Genomic DNA, 17,872 nt, shown 5'->3' with positions numbered 1-17,872 from the left:
GTGTAACATTTTTCGCACTTACTGCAGTTGAACTCGCTTTTGCAGTCGCACGAGTAGGAGCCATCTGTGTTATTGCAAATTTCTCTTTTGTGACAACGGTGGGTGTTACTGATACACTCGTCTATATCTAGAAAACACAAAGGGAAGCAATATGGACAAATAAGTTTTAACACGAAATGACTGACACACATTTCAATAGTTTTCATGTACCTTAATGCAAACTAAGACCTCAAATATCAAGCTTTCCCCCATGCCAGTTGACAACACGGCCCCTAGGTCCTTTCAAGATACCAGTGTATAAATTGCTTCTCATTCCAATCTTAATGCGCACTACATGCTAATTTCCGAAAGATTAAATGCTTCCTTGAGAGCGGAATCGAAACTTACAACGTCATCTGTAGAGTCTATGATCATGTCCTCTCTTTACTGCAAGAGCAAAATGTCCGAATGACGTATTTGGCTTTTGATTGACAGATAGAGCAAAATTACACCAATTAGCAAAATTGCAAAACAAAGATGAGTTCGGACAGGCGTAATACTCACTTCCCCACCCCAGCCCTCTCTTTAGTTTTGACCGTCACCTGCAACTTTAATCCAAATTACTTTCTCACTCCAGCCTTCCGCTGCCATTAAAGTCCGAGATGGTGGTCAGTTTTCGCTGAAAAAATACTGAGCACTCACTCGCCAAAATTACGCTCGCTCTGCAGGCTGTTTAACCATCTGTCTATCAAAATCTAGCTTTGAAAGAGTTAAAGAATAAACTGCAACTCGGAAAAGGTTTATTTCAACGAAAACCGTCGGTTTGATATTACATTTATCGTACACTGTAAGACTTGAGATCACTGCAACACAGCAATGCGAGTCGTTTTTCTATGTAATACCGCATGAAAAAGGTCAACACCACAACAATATGATTGGTTTGTGACACATGAAAAATGCGGCAATCTGATTGGTGCGAGCGACATACTACTCATTACGCTTACATTACACTGAATTATTGATTTATTTCTTTGAAATAATTCAATTATGGATAGGACTTTCTTCAATGAAAGAGCGGATCATTTTTCACACTTGGTGAAGTTAAACTCGGTTTTCCATTCACAAAAGTGGGACCCGTCTGTGTTATCGCAAATTATCGCGATATCGATACACGATGCTTGGAGAGCAAAAGACAAGCTCTCGTCATGTTTAGGCTGATACAAACAAACAAGGATTATGAATCTACTGTGTTCTATGTTGGGTAAACTTTAGATAGACGAATGTCATGGTTACCTGTACAGTTCTTGCCATCGCCATTAAACCCTTCTTTGCAGCTGCAGTTGAAGGAACCTTCGATATTATTACAGTGAGCATGGACACTACAGTTGTGGGCATCGGTGGCACATTCGTTTATATCTGAAGAAACATATGCTTTCCGTTCAAAAGAAATAATGACAAATCATAAAAGCATATTTAAGAATTCGTCTGATCGTTTTTAACCTGTGACATGCTAAATTTTACAATATTGAAATATTACTGAAAGGGCCACGTCAAATAATCTTTCTCATTTGATTGGCATAAACAACTAATCCAAAAGTAAACAGGCTGAAATCAAATTATTTAACGGACACATCAAGAAGGACACGGGTTTTCTAATGCAAAAGAGGACGCGAGATGTGCGTGATGTGATGCTAAGAATGATTGTGGAATGAAAATACAACTGTGCTTAAAAACATTGTAAACTTGACTAAACTTCAGACACAAATAGTGTAATACAACCAAAACTAACCAACACAATTTGTCTTCCACCACTCGTAAAATCGTTTGATGACAGGTAGTAGCATTCGAAACATGAAACGCGTGATAAAATGAACACTGCGATGGATGCAAAGAGCGAAAAATGATACATTTGCAACCGACTGATCCCTCTACATTACCATACACAGCTTTGTTATGAAAATCGTCGATGTTCTTGATACGCTCGTCAAGTTTAGGCAAATATAAACAAACCGATTTGGACGCTTGGAACAGGTGAACACATTTCATAGTTACCTGTGCATTTTTTGCCATCGCCATTAAACCCAAACTTGCTGCTGCAGTTGAAAGAACCTTCGGTATTGTTGCACTTGGCATTAACGTCGCAATTGTGTGTATTGGTGGTGCACTCGTCTACATCTGTAGGAACAAATTCTTCCCGTTAATAATGAAATTAAAAAAGAAAATTATATGAGCTTTACGGGTATGTTCTGAATGGACGACCTGCGATACTCAACAGGACTGAAAGCTCACTGAAAGTGCACCCCCCGTGCAATGATGTTTTGGGGCCCCTTTTTCTCTATCGAAGCGGGAGGGGGGGGGGGGAGAGAGTTTGGGAGGATCCCATGGTTTTCAGTGGAATCGGCTACAAAGTTTGATCCATATATCATAATTGACGTTTAGTTGCGTAGTATCGCTGAGTATTTTTACGAGCTGTGCCGTATTTTGACAAGCCTGTAAGGTGAGTCAAATTATAAACGACACTGAAAACTGTCTTGCAATTGGTGCGTGTCAAATATCACTGAAAGTGCCCGCGTCAAATGATCTCTATCATTTTATTTACACTGAAATGTCCAATCCGAAGGTAAACAATCTTAAATCAAATTAATTAACAGGCAGATCATCAAGAAAGGACAAGCGTCTTCTAATGCAAAAAAAGGGCGCGAGACGTGCGTGATGTGATGCTAGCAATGATTACAGAAAGAAAATGTAACCGTGATTAAAAAAAATGTAAACTTGACTTAACCCCAAACAAAAATAATGTAATGCAAATAAAACTAAAAGAACACAATTTTTCGTCCACGAATCGTAAATCGTTTGATAACAGGTACTGTTACGGTATTTTCTCAACTGCCAGAAAGATACAACTCTTACTAACTTAACTACTTTATTGACTGACGTAATAACTACGGAGCGATACCAATAACTAATACAATAACTATCCTCTTAACTTAGCTACGGAGCGACATTAATACCTATACAATAACTATCCTCTTAACTTAGAGCCCTCTATAAATACTATAACCTCAATCTCAGTGCACTACTGCACAACTCACGGTTTTCTTTAAAGATCCTTGTAGATTATCAATATCCACAACACTTTTCCAAGGCAGCCTTTCACACGGCTGACGATTCCAGTAAATAATTCCAACAACTCTATCAGGCTCTCGCTCCTCTGGGCTCCTCGTAGTAAAAATAACTCACTGAAAAAGGTCTCTAACTTTAACCTATCGTGGCTCCTTATATATCTTTTTGTATGTGTAGTACCACGTATGTAAATTATGTAATTGTTCACTAAAAAGCCCCAGATGGGAATGCGTTCAACAAAATGTATGTGTGTATGTATGTATGTATGTATGTGTGTATGTATCTTATAAAAAAGTTCCAGAATGTTTTAGAGACCTGTAATACTGCTATTTTTAGTAAATTTACACTCCTATTACATCATAACGAAAATATGCTGGCTAGCTCTTCTAGAAAGTTCCATTAAAAGTGCTTAATGAGTCAGCATGACTAAGCGTTCTAGAAACTTCCTCGATTCTATTTTTAACAACTATATAACACCACGCTCTCCATAACAGTAATAGCACCCTAGACACGAGACCCGTAATAACATGAACACTGCGATGGATGCAAAGCGTAATAAATGACACAATAGCAGCCCACTCGGATTCCTCAGTACATTACTATAAATAGCTTTCTTATAAAAATCGTTCATGTTCCTGGTACGCTCGTCAGATTTAGGCAATATAAACGAATTTTTTTCGATTCTTGGAGCAATTCAGTTGGACAGATTTCATAGTTACCTGTGCATTGTTTGCCATCGCCTTTAAACCCAATCTTGCAGCCACAGTTAAAAGAACCCTCGGTATTGTTGCACTCAGCGTTGACGTCACAGTTGTGGGTCTTCGTGGAACACTCGTTTACATCTGTAGAAACAAATTCTTTCAGTAAATAATTAAATTTTAAAAAGTTGATAAAAGCGTTTGCAAGTATGTTCTGATTGGGTGACCTGTGATAAGCGACAGGACTGAAAGCTCACTGAAAGAGCATCGCGTGGAGTAATGTTTGGGGACCAGTCATTTTCTATCGGAGGGGGGAGGGGAGACTCGGAGGATCACGTGGTTTTCAGGGGAACGGATACAAAGTGTGATAAATAGATCTTAATAAAGGTTTTGTTTTGTATTATGGGTGAGTATTTTTACGAGGTGTGCAGTATCTTGACGACCACGTAGGGCAAGTTAAAATACAAACAACTACGCACCAAAACGTTTAATAAGAGATTTATTATCCAATGCGCCAATTTTTGTATTCAATGCGGGGGAATTTCGCGGATATCTATTTACGGGGAGTGCAAAGCGGAACGCAATCAGCTCGTTGTCGTGCTGCTGTTTCTGTTTTCTTCAATAGACAATGAAATTTCAATGCCGTCTACCTCCTTTTCTTCTTTTCCTTTATCTAATAAAATTGTATTAATATTCGCCAGCCATTCCAACTCTCCATCGTTAGAAAGATAATTTGAATTTTTCACCATTTTTGTTCGTAACCTCAATCCAATTCGTTGCTTGCGCAATGCAAGAAAACCCTGTCCTAAGCGTTATTTGTACTCAAAGAAGCACAGCACAAGTTGGATAATAAATGACTCGTAAGTCATCAGAACACATGTCGAAGCATACGAGACCATGGTAAAATGGATGCAAAAGAGACGCATAATTGTAGTAGCTAACATGATTATTAGAACGCACGTGCAAATTAACTCTTGCCTTTTTCACAGCGGTCTCCTGTGTAACCAGGTGGACACACACACTTGTATCCCTTGTCCGTAAACCCAACCAAGCAGGTTGCATTGTTGTAGCACATGTTGAAACAACACTTATTCTGATGGGGAAAAATAGTTGGCCTTATTTTGTCATGAAATAACGGAGATGCTATTCATGCGAGCGATTTATACTTTTTATCCATAAGGGGCATGCTTGGAGTTTTTCATTTTTTGTGTAACTTTCAAAAAAGCCTCAACTTTGCTCTGTTCTGCTGTAAAGGACGACGTAAGCGGCTAGAGAACAAAAAAAGTGAAGGGGGAGAAACTTCTTGATACTCTGATAAGACACGTTGTCTCAACCAATCAGAACGTGCGTTATACAGGAGCTTTATTTTTTAAATTAATTCATCTCTGTTTCATTTTTAGCCGATTCAGGTGTTATCAGGCTTCACTTAAAAAGATTTTCAAATGAAATTGTCTCATCTGAGTTGCCGAAGACTCACAGAAGAACGAGGAAACTCTATTAAAAGGTACACAAGGCTTACAAACAGCAGCAAACTCTTAAACAAAAATTAAAATAAGATAAAAATAAAACTCTTACCTCCGTGCCCCTATACATGAAACCTGCCACCGGTCTCAGATCATTTGGGTGTTGCAAGTGGTCCGAGTCACTCAATTGACACAAAACTTTATCTTTTACTCCTGAAGGTCCCATGTTGATCGATTTACATCTGTCTTCCATAGTACACCAATTTCTGCAGTGACTATATATATGCATTCCGACTGGTAATAAAATGTATTTAAAGACGTGGCCCACCAATCCATATCCATCTTTCTGTTGCAAGAACTTTAGACGCCGACAGCTATCTATAAATCAGACGTTAGAGAAAAGCTTTTGTTAGGCCTCCAAAACGTCTCGCGTAGGTTGACGAAAAAGACAATCTCAAAAAAAAAAAAAAAAAAAAAAAAACAGGAATAGAATAGAATATGATTGAGTAATGTTTAATAAAACCATTATTTAGAGAAAACTGTGTGGTTTTACAGCTTTAAAAATTTTCGTGGCTATCAATTGATGGGCTAAAAATCAACTTCTATTAACTCGGATTTTGAGTTCCATCTGCTCAAGAACTTGGATAGTTTATCGTATCGTCTTCCTATGGTTAGCCTTCGGTCGAAATATACTGAGCCACTTAGGGGCCGGACTATTTATTTTGTAACCCCTCTGCAATATTGTTTTTCCTTTAACACGAGCAGAATAGAATTGTGACAATTCCGCCATATGCCGGCGCAAGAGGTTATATTTTATTTTTTTTGAGGGAAAAAAAACTTTAAAGAAACCGTTATAACTTTTGATTTCGTCACCGTTTTCATATGCATTTTTATGTGTTTTTTTGTGGATTAAAAGTTTCAAAACGTAAAACGTTTTCGAGCAAAAACGAATTTGAGTTATTGTGACTCAGGAAAAGGAAGATAAAAAAAAAAGACTTTGCACATGGTTTCACCGCAAATCTTAAAAGTAGAATGTTTCGTAAACGAATCTGAGTGGTAGGACGCAGAAAAACTAGTGGAGAAGAAAAATCTTTCTACACGCTAGGCTGAGGGAGGTTTTTAAAAATATGTTAATACCTCGAAGTGGTATCTCAATTTCTGTGAATATTTCCCCATGTACCTTAATTAATTATTAAATGGTCAAAATTTGAGTTTTTGCTATAAAGGTAGTGAATAATGTATGATTTTATGCTCCAAAATGTGCTTACTTTGATGATCTCTGAAGCTTTATCCCAAATTGAAAACCAAGACAATAAATGAAAAGAAGATACATGGAATTTTAGAAAATCATCTCGTTTTGTGCTACTTATGATTTCATACCCTATTCATTGTAACCTTCCTCAACTAGATTTGAACAAAGGAAAATGAGTAAGAAATTCTTTCCCCATTTGAATCTTTCTTTACATTTTTCTTTTTTGCAAACCAAATTTAAACAGCCACAGAAAACAGCCTGTATTTGCTGAATAAAACTATTTGTGATAAACGTAGCCCTAGTCATTTTACTGACTTGAGCTAAAGTGCTGGTGATACGCTTGAAAACAAAAAAAAAAAACAAAACAAAAACAAAAAAACAGATTGATGCCCATTTTCTTGATATTAACGATTTTTCCAACTTTAAACATACCCAAGTCGAAAGAGGTTAGCCCTTGGAGAGAAAGATAAGTTCATGATATTTGGTGCTGAGTTTTACTTTAACTGGCGGCAGTTTCGCCTGCGGTCTGATTGACCACTTTGCCGTTGTTGCCTAAGAGTACAGACAACGCTTCTCTCGTCAACGTGTCATGCAAAGTTTCGTCCACCGAACGAATCCACAACATTTTGGGCACTGTGATGACGAATATCGTTGTCACGGTAAGAAGAGAGACCACGTTCAACCTCTGTCGATTTGTTAATTTTAATCTCATGGATCATTTATCCCTCACTTTTCGGCTTACTAAAAAAAACTGCTTCCGTGGCACTCGCACTGAATAAATCACTGATGACCCATTGTTTAGAACTTCTTTATTTTATCTGTTATAGACAGATATTTAAGGAATAACACAGAATTATTCCATATCGACTATAAATCCTTTGTTTCCCTGCTTGATCTTCTTTACAGGCTAATTCAGTTGAAAAAATTTTGAAATGTTCTGTTCGTAAGCTATTACATAGATTGCACGTAAGGTTATTCTGCTCGAAGAGAGGCTATCGAACAGAGGACGAAAAAGCAATTTTTCTATCATTTTGCTGATATTCCGAGAGTATAAAGATAATTCAGATGACATTAACTAAGGAAGAAAGAAATATTACAATTTTTCACCCATTTATACAAGGTGTCTCCTTAAAACTAGTAAAAAATCATAAATAATCGATGGCTTTTTCCATCGACGTTATTAGGAAATGTTATGGGTTGTTATTTATGATTGTTTAATGATGAAATTGATCTGAATATATTCTTTTAAAAATTTAAAACTCAGGAAACGTCGCCGAAAAGTTAGAACCAAAATGCCCCGAGTGAGGTTCCCACACACACCATCGATTATGTTACAACTGGTCTAGAAAGTTTCTAAATTTGTAAGCACTTTGTGAAATCGTAGTTTCCCTCTTCCTCATTTTTAATTAGCTACTCTTGTCGAAAAAACGCTAAATTTCTTTGCACTGAAGCTTTTTCGAGATGGTCATGTTAGGTTTTACCTCAGAGCCCTCTCGATGTGGCAAATTAGGATATCCAAACCCTCGAAAAGTGCATAATTTTTTCCCCTATTCTTCGGGCCCTTGCTTTCCCGTAACTCCAAGTTTGCATTACTTCAAGAGTTGCCATAGTCTAAATTTTCATCCAACCCACACAAAAGAATTTCAAAGTTAACTCACCATGGTTTGCAACTGTTAAGGTGTAGAACCAGCCTCCAAACAAAACAAGAATAAATATGAAAGAGAGCATCGGGCAGCGACGGCGGGCCATCTTCAGATTCTTGTCAAAAAAGAAAGCGTTTTTAACCCACCATCAGAGTGGTTCGTTTTACAAAAATCTTTTCAGTAAAGTGAGATAAATACAGCAACCATCAGTTGCCCATCTCTGGCACTGCTAGGTTCTTGTAGAGCCAAAACGGCGAAGTCTCATTCCTACCGTCATTTATTATTAATTTAAATTGGACGGGATAATAAGTTTCTTAACTGTTCCTGTTTGCAAGTTTCTTAACTGTTCCTGTTTACAAGTTTCTTCAAACGTCATTTGTGCATGAAAAATGCCCATTACAACCCTCTTGTTTTGTGGAATTTTGAAAGAAAAATTTATTTGAAACATTAATCAAAACGAAATGAAAGAACGACGAAAAAAGAAAACAAAAAGAAAAGAAGAAAAATCTAGAGATACTTATTGTTATGATGATTATTTGTACTATCATTCATTAACTTCCCTTGGGGTAGTAAAGTCTTAACCATAGGAGCCAATTTTGACTAATAGATGTCTTTTGTATTCTGTCAAAACAATTCCATAATTTTAAAAACTCCTTAAATAAAACACGTAAACGACCACCGGGTTTGGTGTTTCCCATTCAATGACTGGGCATTTGGGGGTAAAAACTGTGATTTCAGAATGATTATTTAAACATTCAATAAAGAAAAAGTTCTGAAACGTCACGCGATGTGAACTAGGTCCCAAAAATGTTCTTTTTGGATCTTTTCCCACCTTTTTTTATCGCCAATATATAAAGAAAAAAAGGTACATTGATTTTAACAGGCGAAAATAGGTCCTTTTATACGACAGGAGTGCGTAACAGTTAGAAAACAAATTACTGTCGTGTCAGCCAAACTTTTAGAATATTCGTCACGAACATTATCATAATGAAGTTTATTTTTTTTTTCAGCTCGCGAGCGAGCGCGCGGTATTCTACAAATCGTGCAATCTGATTGGTTCCGAGAGAGGGCAGTATTCTCCCCATCCGGCCCGCTCACAGAGGGCGGTATCCGTTTCACTTGAGTCACTTTGCAGAACATCTCAAGCTTCGTTGCAATTTTTTACGAATATATCTCATTTTGCCGGCTGGGAAGAATTTTTAAGTAAAGACTTCGGTCACGACCTTTTGGCGATAAAAAATAGTAATTATTTCTTCTCTCTCACTCTCAAATCACTAGTTTTTCCGCAAAAATTGATTTCGAAAGAAATTGTGTGGTACTAAATTTGTTTTTAAAAAAGATTGAAACGCGGCCTACAAAAAAAATTTGTAATTCAATAATCCTTCCCAAAAAGTCACTCAGAAAGTTAAGACGAGAGTTAGTTGCAGTTAACAATTACGTTAATCAATGCGACTCTCAATAGCTAATATCTGAATTCTTCGATGCAATTTGTTCGTTTGTGAAACGTTAAAGGGGAAGTACGGTTTAGAAAAAGTTTATCTCAATTAGAAGAATTTTTCCTCAGGAGTTCGAAAATAACTGCTATTTTGTCTATTTTGCGTTGTAGTAGCGACAAGAGCGCTTCGAAGTTGCCCACTTTTACACTTTTCGCGGTTAGAAAAACGCTATCTTGGATATGCGTCATTGTGATGTAGCAATAGTCAAACTTAGTTCGGCACTTTGTCCTTGTTGACTTGTTTGACCTTTTGTGAAAACAATTTCTAATACTCCCAATAGTTGAAATGAGGTGAACTGTCCTGTTGTTGAATGTCAAAATTCATACTAAAATTCAAAAGGAGAAGGTGTAAGCCTCTACAAGCTACCGGAAAGTGAAAAATTAAAGAAAAGTTAGCCGGCAAAAATGACCCGCGACGACGGCTTGCCGCACCCTGTAAAACCTCAGAACTCAGTGCCAGAACGAAGACTTCCAGCGAGATACACAGACATGTAAGTTTTCCTTGTTGACCTTCGCTTCGAACTGAAAGCTATGCTTACCTTTTCCATATTCAACACAGCTCTTAGTTATTTATTGTACGAGTTTTTTCAAACCATTTTATTGTAAGCGATTAAATTGAAGCTCGTAATAGTGGTACACCATGTGCGGTAGATTTTCAGTCGCAACCCTTGACCAAAGCCGATTTTCAACATCATGCGCTTTACCAAGCGGTGTACAAATAAATCTTGTCTTTCCTAAGTCTGTTATGAGACCATTGAGCAAATTTCCTTTACCCCAACAGTCACATTCTCCTGCGGAGAAAAAACTACATGACATTTGGTACATCGCTAGCAAATTATCAAGACAAACAAATAATACACATTATTAAGAACTGGATCATTGGATAATGAAATTCAAGACTTTTTATCGGCTTAGCCATTATGGTATATGAGCCAATATACCATAATCTAATATCTGCACATTGTAACATCCGGTTTCTTCTTAAAAAATAAAGTCGAGAAGATTTGTCTAATATCTTGGGGGCGTTTTTTTAAATAAAACAATTATTCCACTCGCGCTTGTTGGATATGAGATGATTATAGCCAACTCGGCGCTACGCTCCTCGCTGGCTATCTATCACCTCATATCCAACGCACGCTGAAAGATGAAAAACAACTTTGTAAATTAAAGGTAAATGCTGAAACAAACAAAATTCAATTCGTAACAATTAACTTCTGCCTTTTGTCAGCGTTAATTTTGGCAACTTTGTTTGTAAACAATTTTGTCAGTGTTTACGCATACGAAGAACGATCTTCAAGGCTAGCATTTCTAACTTGATGCATGCCAGCTGGGGCTGATCTTTATTCCAAATGGCTCGTGTTCCGTCTATACACCGAAGCTGGGCTCCTGTAACTGCAAAAATAGTTCGTCTCATTCCGAGGTAGCAGTGTAAAATGAATCCGTAGCGGGCACTCCGGTCTTCTTCAGCAAAGTAACTATCACTCCATAGCTAGGATTTGTTTGAGGAAAAAACCTTCGCCTTTCAAATTGAGTCAGTGTCCTAGTACATGTAATTCTTACGGGGATACATTCTCGTTTTCCGTAGGTTTCTCTTAACAATTGGCGCAAGAGAACCACTCGCGATTTCCAAGACGTAACGGCGACTGAGCGGGTCGACGTTTCATCTTGAAATTCATTTTCTTGACTTTCTCTCTGTCTTTCTCCCCAACAGAAGTATCTCCTTCCCCTGAAGACCAGCCATGTTTCGCTTGAAACATAAATGGATGTACTACATCCTCTCGCTAGATTAAAATCCAAGTCGAGAATTCAATAGGTGGCGTCCCCATCGCCGCAGTTAGTCCTTGTTTACGTCCACTTCGGCAAGGGATCTAATTATGCATGTTTGACTATCGCTACGTCATAACAAAGATGGTGGATTTTAATTTGAAACTGCCGATTTTTGGAACCTAATTGTTCGCAACTAAAACGCTTTTACCTCAAATGAATAGTCAGTTAGGACAATTCAAGCAAGGAACTTTTGATCTAAGAAAACTTTTTCTAGACCGTAATTTCCCTTTAAGCGAAGTTTTGAGTTCTTCTATGAATACACTTTCGCCTATTCTTTGAAAGACCCTTGACTTTGGACATTACTACCGTAAATTTTACAGCAGTAACCGAAGGAATTCGATGAATATAAGTCGCATTAAATCCCTTTGTGTCTAGCTCGAAAAGGTCTCATCGACGTCAGCTTTTCGGTGGAAGAAAAACCGATTTACACACACCATTACAGAAAACAAACAAGAAGACTGACAACTTTAAAACAAACATCTGTATTCACTTACAGTTTGACTTGCCGTGACATTTTAAAACGGAAAAGAGGTAAGTCTTCGGAGATTAATCGTCGTTGGAAATAAACAATACTTTATGAAAGATCTCCGAGTGTTTTTTTTTTTACGAGAAGAGCGTCCCATAGTCATTTAATTAACTCGTGCTTGTTTGTCCACCACCAGTGCTGTTATTTATTCAAACGTGTACTCTTTTTTCCTCATCAATTGACAGGTGTCACATCATGACAGTTACTTATCAAAACATGTCTCAAATTTTGCTCGGAAGCCTTTTTAAGTTACCTTAAGTTTACAAATAAATGTTTCGGTGAAAGCTTTCTCTTTAATTTGGATATCTATTTTCTTTATCATCCCCTCGCTAACAAATTGTTGAGTTTATGGAGGATTTTCCCGTAATTAAACTCGTAATTGTGGCTCTAAATCATTTGGGTTCTTATGGCAATCATTTTTTTAATATGTTAGAAAAAAATAAAAATGTTATTGACCAGCATACGTTGGTCCGTATTGGGAAAAACTTTGCCCTCTGTCTAGAGTACCGCCCCCGGGCGGTATCCAAGACATCGGGCACAGTTTTTCCCAATACGGACCAACGTATGCTGGTCAATAACATATATGTACACGAACACATTGAAAAAGCGTTTTTCTTTCCTGCTTGAAACGACTCTTTCGCACGAAGTTTCCACTTGCCACATGTTGTTGCCTTTTAATTCATAGTTTTCTATTAAGTTCTTATGCAAGTTTTGTGGACAAATAAATCATTGGCTATGTGAGGAAAGAACAACCTTACATGCCAGAAGGCCATCAACTAAGATTCAAAAACGTTTCTTTTCTAAATTACTTCATCTCGAATCAGGGTTTGGATCACTATCCGTATCTGAGGATGGAAAACGATTTAAAATCTTTGTTTGATTTATTTGAGGGCTACAAGTTCATCAGTCGAATTACTATTATGTGTTACCCTCCTTAAATAAAGTTGTTATTGTTATTATTATAATTATTGGTCCAGAAAACTCACGTTATCCTCTCAACCAGTCAGATTCAAAACTTAAACCCACCGCGACTGCGGTTTTCTGCGCTTTGAGCTTTCAAGAGTAAAGAAAGGAGGAGGGATTGGATTAGGTCTGGTCGAGAACGACCCAAACCTCCATCGTTTTCGTTCGGCCACTTCTATCGCGCCCTTACTACTTCGTTCTGTTTTACGAACTGAATGTCTGAAGCAAGCTAGTCATTTACCAACCATTCCTTTAAACTTTTTAGGTTAACTAATAAGTTCATGTAGGGAAAAGACACATCTCCGTTAAAGAGTACTTACGAAAGTGGATTGATTCGTAATCTCAATGTAATTCTTATGTTTTTTCTTTTTGTTGTTTTTTTTTTCCACGCGTGATTGCCTTATCTAGTGGTGATATCAAGAAAACGCTGTCACTCGTCAGTCAGATAGCCGACTCCTTTTCTGACGGAGATTTGGTCGAAAAACTCATCAGGCAAGGAGGCAACTGGTCCATGTTACCCATGCAGGTACGAGATGGCGCTTGACAAAATTTAGCCTCTGTGATTTGGGTTTTTATTACAATCCCTGTCGCTGTTGTCGTTCATCCACAGGGACCTAACCCGCGTAGCAGGCGTAGGAGAAATGCCACACCCCCCCCTCCCCCCCCCCCCACACACACTAGGCATAAATTCGCAACATACCGAGAAGTATAAATTCCTTGGTTCGTGTAGGCTGCTTAACCCTTTTTTCCCCAAACATTTATAGGATATGTTCCCATACAAGATGCTGATAAGGAGAATTGGTCCAGGGATCAAGAACGTTTTTAGTTGGTGATCATTTCCTATATTCTCCTGACCTTAATGTGGGATTCAGGGGTGATATTGTAATGAGAAATTAGATGTAAGTCGCTCTTAAGAGGTTAAATGGTTAAGGCAGAGAGGAATAGCGCGAACCTTTCCGTCATGCTTATACTCGCTCAATAAATGCCCATAAGAATTAAAAGTAGCAGCCAAGTAACATTCCAGTTTGACCTTAGTGTTGATTTAGCTCTGCTGGACTTTTTTCAGGTCATGTTTTCGTGTGTGATCCCGTCAACCTTTATAAGCGGGGGAATGGGTCAGAGGATCGAGTTTCCTCAGTGGCTGGGAAAAAATTCCAAATATGGCAGGCTAGACCGCATGCTTCAAGAATTGAAGGGTCACATGCGATTGAGGTAAGGGTATTTGTGGAATGTGACCAGTGTAATAAAGAGCATTTCCATCGGGGTTATCGTAGTAAACTGTCAGAATAAAATAGAGTAACCAAAGGTAGCCAATGAGACGCGGAAGTAGAAACTGGAAAATTTCCTGAAGTGCGAGAAAACGCAAATAACTAAGACGCGTTTTACGTGTATTCGGTACAAAGATTTTGGCTGTTATTGTTGTGGTCGTTGTTTTTTGTTTGTGTTGTGTGTTTGCTTTTTTAGCAGTCTGCATTAAGCATCAAAGCAAAACCAAAGCTTTTCGCACTCTTAAATTCGTATTATCATTGTTATCGTAGCAAACGTGGAAGATGGAATTTAATCCTTCAAAGTGTAAGATCATGTGTTTTACAACCAAGAGAGATCCACCAAAGCGATAATACGTATTCTGTGGACAAATCCTAGAAGAAGTGGAATCTCACCCTTATCTGGGGGTAATGCTCGATAACAAAATGAGGTGGTCACCAAACATTGAAACAATCACATCTAGGGCAAATAAGGTCCTGGGACTTATCAAACGAAACCTGTGGAATTGTCCAAAGTCAGTGAAAGAAACCGTGTATATGACACTTGTGAGGCCAAAACTCCAGTATGCCTGTAGCGCATGGGACCCACATTACCAGAAAGATAGAGCCGCTCTTGAAAGGGTACAGCGGAAAGCAGCCCGCTTTGTCACTGGAAATTACGATCGAACAACGAGCGTGACGGAAATGCTGCAAGACCTACATTGGGACACACTTGAAACAATGAGAAGACATGCAAGGCTCTCCACTATGTACAAGATGTGCCACGGCCTCCTAGATGGGGATTGGGGGGATTATTTGATAACAAACAAAGAAAGGAGAACCCGAGGAAGCCATGATTTTAAATTTATTGTACCGAAAGGACATAAAGACATTTTTAGATTTTCTCTTTTTCTCAGGACAATAACTGAATGGAACAAACTCTCAAAAGAAACTGTCTCCAGCCAATCCCTCCGTATTTTTAAAAGCAAACTAACTTAAATTTATTTATCGGTAGTTTTAAATAGTTTTTAATAATTTTCAATAGTTTTTAATAGTGTTGTATATTTAGTATAGCTTCACTTATTATTGTCTTAGAGTTGGCGTGATGTCCTAAACGATTTTGCCGACATAACGATATTTAGATTTTAGATTTATCGTTATCAGTATCATTATTCGTTGTCATTACTATTATTAGTAGTAGTAATACGTATTGTTATTGTTATCATTACATTTAATTTTATTTATTTATTCATTTTTTTTTCTTTTTTGTACTTTTTCGTATTTTAATGTTTATTGATATTTTTTAGCACATCCGGAAGCAAGTTGTCAATGAACATGGACTACATTCCTTAACTCAGAAAAGTCCTCACCAGCCCGCTTATGACTCAGGTATGTTCGACGGAAACTCGTTTCTGGTGTGAACTTGCTCACTCGAAAATCAATCAATCAATCAATTTATCAAACAGTTAACTAATAGGCCATTTGACAGTTGTGTACTTAGTTGCCAAGCCTTTGATTTGGAGTGAGGCCGAAGATGACCTTGTTTTGATAGAGATCAATATCTAGCTAGCAAGATAACAAAGTGATTTACATTAGAAAATCACCAACGTATTTATTATAACCAGATCGCCCTTGGCCTCAATCCTTTTTAAAGGCTTAGCAGCCAAGCATTTAACTGTAAAATGGACTATTCATTAATGGATTGACCAAGCAATTAGTCTATGATTTATTTTAACACGTTCTTGGAACTGTCATCTCATTACTGTTTGCTAACCATTTACATCCTAATCTATATATATATATATATATATATATAATTTTTTTTCCATACTCTCCGCATTTTCTTTGGCACTAAGAAGGAGAATTCGTTTGACAATCGTGGATTCTTAGTTTGGTGATCATTTCTTTCATTCTCATTGCCTTGATCCCGTTTCTACACTTAGGAATCAGACCAGATTAATTCTGGTGTGTCCAGTGTCATTCAAGTCATGGAGAACTATGATTTAACCAAAGAAGACTGGGATTCTATCTTTGAGATTGGTCAATTTGAAGGACAGAGAGATCCAGTCGCGTCGATTCCTTCAAAGGTTTGTGCATTCCTGTTGGCCGGTAAGACATGAAAATGGATGGTGTTTAGATTTCAGTGGTGTAGTCATCCGTGATGTATTTGGTGCAGTGACGACTATTGCCTTTTATTTCTGAGCTTCCCGTGATAAATTCCAAGTTTAAACTTGCCCTGCAGCTTGCTCGCCAGCGACATTACTTTATGTTCTTTATGGGTAACTTGGGAAAATGTCATTTATAATCGCTTTGAAATTTTTATGACATTTCTCTTTAGGTGAAAGCAGCGTTCACACGAACCTACAACAAAGAAAGTTTTAAGACACCTTACGCCATTCGCGCGGTGCCAAAGAAGGGACGGAAAGGCGGAGCAGAGGAAGGACAAATGATGGAGGAAGAAGGCGAAGGAGATGTGGTTGAACAACAGGACGACGACGATGATCTGGAGAATAATCCCATGATCAAGGCGTCAAAGAAACCAGCCAAAGCAGCTGCAAGGGGTGGGGCAAAAGGCGGAAAATCAATGGAAGGTGCTAAGAAAGAAGCGCCGACATCCAAGGGAAAAGGAAGAGGGAAAAATAGAAAATGATAGGTTTGTGCGGGAAGGAGCACCTTCACTAGGAAAATATTCGACTGGGATGACAAGGATTAATTTTAAAATGTATAGCAATGGCATAATACCTTTGGAGAGGATGACAAAAATGAAAAACTTGAAGGAAGCCGAGGCGTGTCTTTCATTATTTTCTGCGATTTGACTGCTTGGAAAGATGTGTACATCCAGCCATCCGCGAAATTCTAACCAAGGACTATGATTGTTTAATCCAGGTCTTCCTTAGCGTTGCCTTCCTGACTGCTTGAGGTCTCTGTCATCCGAAACATAGAACGCACACTATAAAACACGAGCAATGAAAAAGTAGACCCGATGCTAAAATTACAGCGACGCATTATGCCGTGAGGGAATTCCTATTCAAAACTATTCCACTTAAAAACGTACGTTTCTGTGATCTCAGATTTGAGCTGCAAGACGTTTGTGAAACGATTTCATTATCCATGGTCTAAATCTACCATCGATTTTAACTCAAATACCTGAATTACACGTGTGATGGGGATCAAGAAGGCATACTTATGTCGCCCAGGACTTACATAGGTGGCTGTATAATTGTTCACTAACTTTACCCTCTTTTAACTCTGTTTGCGGAGCAAAATTTTTTTTAATTCTCTTTTTCTTTTTTTTGCCGTCTCACGCGTCCGCTTCCCTTTTTTTGTCAGCTGAATAGTTCTGAATGGATGAAATAGATGAGAGCAAAGCTGCTCGAAATGTCAAAATACAATTAAAAAAATAACAACAACAACAAATATAAAAAAAAAAAGTCGAAGCGATGAGGCATCAAATACTTTGTAGCACTCACGCGAAAATAACATGGCTGAATTTTATAACCGTATAACTATTGTCTTGACACCAACTTTCACCTTTGATGGTGTTATGAATTTTACATACACCACTACCATACATTTCTTTTTTTTTTTTGATAAAACTTTGACTCTTAAACAACGTTGTTCTGTTGGTGTAATATTTATTTTGTTAAAAAAGAAAAAAA

General features: G+C 37.8%; 2 protein-coding genes across 3 annotated transcripts in view; one reads left to right on the top strand and one right to left on the bottom strand.

Moving 5' to 3' along the window:
• The window catches only part of LOC111346231 (uncharacterized), a 190,575-nt gene that overhangs the window by 68,249 nt on the left and 104,454 nt on the right, over positions 1-17,872 (bottom strand). The window contains 3 exon segments of the mRNA XM_088749243.1: positions 1,273-1,395; positions 2,032-2,154; positions 3,822-3,944. Of these exon segments, the coding sequence (XP_088605369.1) occupies positions 1,273-1,395; positions 2,032-2,154; positions 3,822-3,944 (369 nt within the window).
• LOC148737036 (uncharacterized) lies at positions 13,379-17,824 on the top strand. Of its 2 annotated transcripts, none has more exons than XM_088747101.1 (5): positions 13,379-13,476; positions 14,036-14,181; positions 15,521-15,602; positions 16,157-16,300; positions 16,552-17,824. In XM_088747101.1, exons 3-5 carry the CDS (start codon positions 15,594-15,596, stop codon positions 16,861-16,863), a joined length of 465 nt encoding a protein of 154 aa, XP_088603227.1. In that variant the 5' UTR covers positions 13,379-13,476; positions 14,036-14,181; positions 15,521-15,593; the 3' UTR covers positions 16,864-17,824. The 2 variants fall into 2 exon arrangements, with proteins under 2 accessions (XP_088603227.1, XP_088603226.1); XM_088747100.1 differs by having other exon boundaries at positions 13,406-13,495.

This window comes from Stylophora pistillata, chromosome 2 (assembly GCF_964205215.1).
Source record: "Stylophora pistillata chromosome 2, jaStyPist1.2, whole genome shotgun sequence".
Lineage (NCBI taxonomy): Eukaryota > Metazoa > Cnidaria > Anthozoa > Scleractinia > Pocilloporidae > Stylophora > Stylophora pistillata.
Note: the sequence above shows the minus strand (reverse complement) of the source record. Positions and strands in the feature narration are given on the sequence as shown.

Coding starts and splice junctions, on each gene's coding strand:
- LOC148737036 (XM_088747101.1), top strand. Junction 16,301..16,551: donor TCGCGTCGATTCCTTCAAAG/GTTTGTGCATTC, acceptor ATTTCTCTTTAG/GTGAAAGCAGCGTTCACACG.